Genomic DNA, 7,107 nt, shown 5'->3' with positions numbered 1-7,107 from the left:
CTTTTACATAATCATTGTTGCTTTATGGGAATTCCAAATATCCAGGCTATCATACTTGTTGAAATTCATTTTATTTGTTAATTTATGAATAAATCAATGCATTTGCAACACAGAACTGGTGCCATTTGATCTCATAGTATCTTATGTCACAAATTTAGAAAACATATTCGTGAAATTCGAAAGTGTAAAAATCAATTCGTTTTGTTGTTGTTGTTGTTGAATTACATGTGACGTGACAACACCTCAATATCATTCTTAATCAGTTTATTGCAAATTTGAACAACCCATCCAAGAGAACAAAACAAAACAGTCTTTTTTCCCCTTCAATAATTGCCATACGAAGCCATAAAAATAACTGGACATATGTTTCTATACTGTATATATTAATCACATCTGTATCCGGGCTGGTGGAGGGCTGTTCCTGTATGATGATTGTCCTCTCCCGGTTTCACTGTAATCCGTTCCCCTGACGCCTTGTTACCGTTTGGAAAGCAGCGCCACCGCACATTTCCATCTCCTTCTTTATTCCTGGTATTATCATTAATTCAGAATTCAAGCCCCTGCCTTACATACGGGCTAATTTGAAGGGCCTTTTGAGTGAGTGGAGGGGCCCCCAGTCGCGTCTAATGAGACAGATCCTCTCCTTGTTAAAAGAAGAAGCGGGGATGGGGAGCGTGAATACATCGTGCGTAAAAAAGAGCTTTCCATTTCAGTGTCCGAGCTCGTTCCCATTGGTACTTTAACATCTGAAAATAGCACGTATGGAGTCCGCACAGTTTGTTCATGCTTTATCTGGTGAGGGCCACTTCCTCTCTCTGGTCCAACGTGACCGAGGAGGATTTGCTGAGCACCGCGGGCGTAAACGTCACAAACGCGTCAGTCCTGCTCGTCGGAGAACACGCAAAGTCCGACGCGGGATTCGGTGCGATTCTGGAGGAGGGGGAGGTGATGATGCCGCTGCTGGTGGTCTGACAGGCGAGGCAGGTGCACGGGCTTCCCCCAGGCCCGAGCCCGTGCGCGTGCGGGTGCGGTGGGCCCGGCGGGTAGAGGGACGGGTGTCGGAAGGCGCAGAGCAGCTCGGGGCGCTGGTACACCGGGTGGGACAGCATCCGGAAGCCGTCGAGGGAGCGCAGGGGGTTGGAGAAGGGCGAGGAGGAGGCTGCCGGGGCGGAGGCGAGTGGGGAGTAGTAGGGCAAAGGCAGGTGCGTGGGGAACGGGTACGGGAGGTTGCCGGTGGCGGCCGCGTGGCTCATCATGTAGCTGTAGAAGGCCGGGTCCGCCGGGTGGGGCCACGTCATTGCGAGGCGCTGGCGTTTGTCCTTCATCCGCCGGTTCTGGAACCACACCTGGGCAGAGACACGGGGCGTTACAGATTAACCATGAGGACAGGGAGTTCCGCTTTTACGCACGGCCAGATACACACGGGGGAGGACAGAGATGGACTCACAAAGATTGTTTATGTGAATGAACGCGTTGTCAGAATGTAATAAAAACGGCTTTGAACTTTTCTAATGGAAAAAATGCAGCTTGTAAATTCTGCACAATCCCTACATTTAATAATAACTGATTTCCTCTGAATATTGCCGTTGTTATATTCATCCATTATCCATTATAGTCCTGATGTGGACTTGGTTTGGTCTTGTTCTAATTCCAGATGTTCAGGATCTAGTTCACGTTTAGTTTCGGTTTGGTTCTGATTTAGCCCAAATGTTGTGTATAAAGTATAAATGTAGCGGAACAACTGAGAAAAATTAGACACTGCACCTGACATTAATTACACTGCAGAATTGCTATTGTCTTGAATTAAACTCTTAAATTCAATGTGAAAAATTTAACATTGTGGATAGTTACAATTATTCTGTTTTTGCCGCAGTAATTTGCCACAACTGGACCTATATAAAGTACCTTCAAGTGCAAAGTGCTGCTGATTAGACTTGTTAAACAGCTTCGATTTGGACTGACTATCATTATACCTAATATGCATTTTACCAGAGTCAGAGTGTGACTGTATATTTGCAGTTGCTATTTTGCAATAGCATGATGATGTTACCAAGATGTTTCACAAGATGCTACGTGATTCCAAAACTCACAGGAGCCAAAATCATGTCATAACTGGATGGAAATACAGTATTGTGGCCAGGCTCAACATTTTAGAATTGACCTAGATATTTCTAATGAAAATGCAATGTTAATTAACAGGGGAAACTGACTCTTGACCCCCTCTGGGACTATGACATCATCACATCCTGGAATCTGAAAAGTATAGGCTACACCTAAGGCCTAATCGTGTTGTGAGAGATGGCGGAAAAATAGCTCTATCTTTTGTTTCAGATTTGTGAAATAGCTCGATGAAGTAGCATTTCTGGATGGTCTATTTATTTTTATTTATTCTTATTTTCTTATTATCTATTAACAACAATGGCTGCTGCCTGCCTCCCATCTAAAAGAGGGACATCATCACATTATATCCTGAAAACAACTAATAACACACTAGTGCAATATCCAAAATTATCTACAAAACAAAGAATATCATCCAAAATTATGAGTAAATTCAACGAAAAGCGCGGCATTTTTCGTGTATTTTGACACTGCTGACCAGACGTGTTCTCACATCTGACACAGTATGGATAAATGTATAGGACTGGTGCATGGCGGGACGTGTTACTTTGATGGTGGTCTCGGGCAGGTTGAGCGCCGCGGCCAGCTCACACCTCCGCGGCCTGGACACGTAGTTCTCCCGGTAGAACTCCTTCTCCAGACGCCCGATCTGCTCCCGGGTGAAGGCGGTGCGGTACCGGCGAATCTGGTCCGCCGCGTACGACAGCGACCCGGGGCCCGGCGTGGCCTTGCCCGGGTCGCCGCTGTCTCCGTGGTGATGGAGGGGGGAGTCTCCGTTTGGACCTGCGCGGCGATATAAACACCAGGGTCAGGCGTGTTTACCATGGGAAATATGGTCATTGTTTCAGACGTGCTTTGTTTGTTCTGATTTATGTCGCAGAACAAATGGTTTTATTTATCCTGTTTGAGCTTTGAATGCCATTTTCAATTGACACATAAAGAATGTAACGTTTCAACAGACAACAATGCAAAGTGCTGCATATTGTGTAATGGTTTTGGCTTTATCGAGTTATTTCACCGTATTAAAAAAGCAAAATAGCCTCCTCATAAAAATGCTACAACTCCAAGAAATACTGACATCAATTTGTGACACACCCAGACAGAAATATAATTGAATTCTTGTAAAGATGCACAATGAATCGATGTGGGCCTAAATGTGATGCAATTTGTGCTGCAATCACCCAATTTAATTCTGATAGAGACTTGATTTGGTCCTGTTTTAGTCTTGGCCTTGTCCATGTTTACTTCTGGGTTCAGTCGTATAGTTTAGTATATAAATAGTTCAATATGGGGGTTGTGCATGGTTGAACATAGCCTTGGTCGACTAAACGATATAGGCCTAAAGATAAGCATGCACCGCCTGAAAATGCCCATTGAGATAAACAGTAGTATCACACTGAAAACAGAAATGACCAGAAAAAGCCATTGAGAAAAACATCACGCAAAAGCTTCTGTATTTTCTCTTCCCCACACCACACTAAACAGAAGACAATTAAAAACCCAGATTTCTGCAGAACACACCACACATTCCCGTATAGAACATTGGGCTTCCAGATTCCTGCGGCCACCACGTCTTTTCTTTTTACGTACACATCCATTTCTGCACGTGTTTTTCATACCCTTGGGTGCTCAAGTTGGTGGTATGTGGGTGTCACCTCCGCGCGCACCGGGAACACTTGACACAACAGCTGACTGCGGAGCTGTTAAGCACGTTTTTTTGGAATCAGAATTTTGACGCATCAAAAAATTTTACGCATAATTTGGGATACATTTTTGCAGGTTTATGGTTAAAAAACATGCAATGACTGTTTTATTATTTCTAAATTCAAATGCATCCATGGGGATTGGCGACATTTACTGTCTCGTGCTGTCTCTTCTGAGCAAACACCAGAGCCAACAAAAAACAAAAAACGTTTCGTGTGCCATGCATTGCTCTCGTACCTTTCGCCGTGTGGTAGTCCATGCTTTCCGGCGTGCAGCTCACGTCGATCTCCTCGTAGAAGTCCGACTCTGGGTCCGAGCTGCTGCCGTCCTTGTGCGCCTGCTGCTGCTCCCCTCCGCGCGGCTGCCTGCCACGCTCCGCACCGGCGACAGAAGAAGCACCCACACTCCGGATCCTCTCCTCGGACGCGTCTCTCGAGTAACAGCCTCTTCTGTGCCCCGTCTGCCCCTGTCCCACAGCTGCTGCTTCCTCTCGGTTCTCCATGGTGGCTCGCGTTGTGTGTGTGTGTGTGTATGTTTTGTTGGTGCTTTCGTTTTGGAGATGCGAATGGGGAGGAAAAAAAAGAGTCCCGATGTGACCGTGCGGGAGAGGAGCGCGTCAGAGTTGCGGTGCGGTGGTGCTTATGGTGGCAGCGCTGGGAGGGATCACCATTTAGCCTCTCTCTCCCCCTCTCTCTGCTCTCCTCCCGCCGCGCCGCTGTCACTATATGATGATGTCCCCCCCGATGACGACACGCATTGATTGGTTATGGGTGAACAGCAGCAGGAGCGGAGAGAGGAGAGAGGAGGCGGCGGAGGAGCGCGGGACAGTTAGGAGGAGGACGTATCACCAGCGTGGGACAAATGTCAACACAGCCTGTTTTCATGCTTGTTATTCCACCTTTTTTATGTAATTCATATAGCACATTGGAAGAAGTGTGTGTCTCCCCTGCATACCCCTTAAAAGCATAAATCTAAAAGCGATTAATTGGCGTGTGGAGATTGTACAGGTCTGTAATGACTTTTCCATGATTTGTCTGAAAGAAAGCATTGTCAATATGTAATCAAAAGAACCCTTTCATCTTTTCCTCATAAACATGTTGTAACTTCTGTGCACTTTCCACAATAATAATGGACTTCGCCCTGAATATTAAGTCTCTCGTGTAAAATGTGTAATGCAAAATAATAATCATTAAATGAACGTGGTTTTACGTGTTAACAAAACGATAAGATATAAATTAAAGACACTTGACCTGGCTTTGAATACACTGTTGATATTGTCTTAAATTGAATATTAACATTTTACAGTGTTGTCAGTTACAAAAATTCAGTTTTTGCCACAATACTTTGGCCACTAAGGGACTTTCCGTATAGTAAAATTAATGTTTGTTTCCCCAAATCATACCTTGAGGTATTTCCAGGCGCCTAGAAAAATCAAGTCCAAAAAAATAAAACAAAGCCATCACCATTGCTAAATTTAAAGAACCTGACAGGGGCATTGCTTGGATTTACAAGAATAAACAAAAATAAATTGATTTGATTTGATTTGATTTGATTTAAAGTCTGATTATCTGATGTTTTAGTGGGTGGTGTGCTGTCAGTGGTATCTTTTCAACATAAACAAGTGTGCCATTACTCAAAAAAGGTTGAAAAACACTGAATTAAATCATATTCCACCATATGGTAAGAACATAATGTCAAAACGATATTGCTCCTGTCTTTCAGGGTGCCACAGAGCACCATCTGCCTCCATCATCCCCTTTAACACAGGCACCACTACAAAAAAAAAAAAAAAACACAACTGAGCCATACTTTTAGATTTCACTTGATTAGATTCTCCAACATTTATGGTCCTTTTGATCTGCTGTGACCTATTGAATGATAGCAATTTCAGTATCAGAAAATGTTATTTTCTTAATTGTATTAAGATAAGGCACAGAAACATACAGAACAGAACTATAATAATGAAAACAGATTATTTAGAAATAACTCTTATAATCTTATTAATAATAACACTCTTATTTACAGCTGTTATATGGACTGAAAATGACCATTGTCAGTGAACACAATTCACTAACCACGAACTTGCTTTTGTGAAAGGTGCAACACTCAACAATGAATAATAACAGGAAAGAAAAAAAAAAAGCAAAACTACTGGCAGTTATGAGTGACAGGGGAAGTGTTCATGGGTCCAACAAGTTCATGGAAACTATCCTGAACTAAATAAACAATACTTAAAATAATAATAATAATAAATAATGCATTTGTTTGTTTGTTTTTAAACATAACTTGCTTTGGCGATATTGCAAAATAAAACAATGAATAATTATAGTAAAAACATAAACTGAATTAATTAATTAATTAATTAACGGGTATATGAATGCATTTTATCATTGGAATGAAAGTGTATTGTACACATTTTTTTCAATCAATTCTGGAGCATGTAGCTAGGACCATATTAGCTGAATAAATGACAAAAAAATAAGCTTTCCCAGGCCTAATTTGTGAAGATATTGTGGGGAATTTGAACTTGTTAAACTTACATTTGCTGAAAATCTATTATAAATACATAATATTATGTGCTGGTAAAAGGCAGACAATCCAAATATGAAAAACTGCTGGATCATACATGTTTAGAGAGCCTGGAACTGTATGGACAGGACTAGTTAGCATTAGGGTAAACTTGATGTATTCACTTCTGACTTTAAGAGTAACAAAATAATTGGCAGAGTTGACTTTAAACTTTGTACCATCATTTGTATTTTAAGCAGGACAATAACTGCATTTTTTAAACTATCTTAGACATAAAAAATAGACATAAAACTGTAGTTATTTTCAAATGTTATGACATCTGAACACACCTTATTATGCTTGTTCACTTAACATTTACAAAAGCCCTTAAGGTGTTGAATGATTTGATAAGTGGAGTTGCCTATGCCTGAGGGAGCACATAGACTTTTAATGTGACTCTATGTGATTAGCCTCTGATTCAGCAGCGAACAGGAACTGAAGCTGGCTCTGCATCACTGCTCTAAAAGGACTTATGAGGGCGTCTGAGGACAAATGCAGTATCTATATGACAAATCTGCACCAGGCCATTTCCTCCTGGTCTATCTGTCTCCATCACGAGGCTTTAGAGCTGCTTAATAACGTGACCTTTGAACCCACTAGCAACACATTTATGTCAAGCTAAGGACGCAGAATTCAAAAAGCAATATTACACGTATGACAGTTAGGTCTAGAGGTCAGATTTTTTTGTTTTGCACATAATTCCGTCAGTCAAAATTA

At 42.1% G+C, this 7,107-nt stretch overlaps 1 protein-coding gene across 1 annotated transcript; it reads right to left on the bottom strand.

Moving 5' to 3' along the window:
- Nucleotides 1-322: 322 nt before the first annotated feature.
- evx1 (even-skipped homeobox 1) lies at nucleotides 323-4,339 on the bottom strand. Its single transcript, XM_072447144.1, has 3 exons — nucleotides 4,060-4,339; nucleotides 2,666-2,901; nucleotides 323-1,346 (listed from the first exon to the last, which is right to left on the bottom strand). Exons 1-3 carry the CDS (start codon nucleotides 4,322-4,324, stop codon nucleotides 789-791), a joined length of 1,059 nt encoding a protein of 352 aa, XP_072303245.1. The 5' UTR covers nucleotides 4,325-4,339; the 3' UTR covers nucleotides 323-788.
- Between the last annotated feature and the right edge of the window lie 2,768 nt (nucleotides 4,340-7,107).

The sequence above is a fragment of the Eucyclogobius newberryi genome, unplaced genomic scaffold, assembly GCF_026437365.1.
Source record: "Eucyclogobius newberryi isolate DKJ021-1_F unplaced genomic scaffold, fEucNew1.0.hap1 SCAF_16, whole genome shotgun sequence".
NCBI classification, from domain to species: Eukaryota; Metazoa; Chordata; class Actinopteri; order Gobiiformes; family Gobiidae; genus Eucyclogobius; species Eucyclogobius newberryi.
The sequence above is the reverse complement of the archived record's forward strand: the minus strand, read 5'-3'. Positions and strand labels throughout refer to the sequence as shown.

Bases quoted from the DNA above. Each gene is read 5' to 3' on its own strand.
- evx1 (XM_072447144.1), bottom strand. From the start codon at position 4,324: ATGGAGAACCGAGAGGAAGCAGCAGCTGTGGGACAGGGGCAGACGGGG. The intron at 2,902-4,059 runs GTACGAGAGCAA...ATCGCCGCGCAG, and splicing joins GGACTACCACACGGCGAAAG to GTCCAAACGGAGACTCCCCC. The intron at 1,347-2,665 runs GTAACACGTCCC...GTCTCTGCCCAG, and splicing joins TGCCCGAGACCACCATCAAA to GTGTGGTTCCAGAACCGGCG.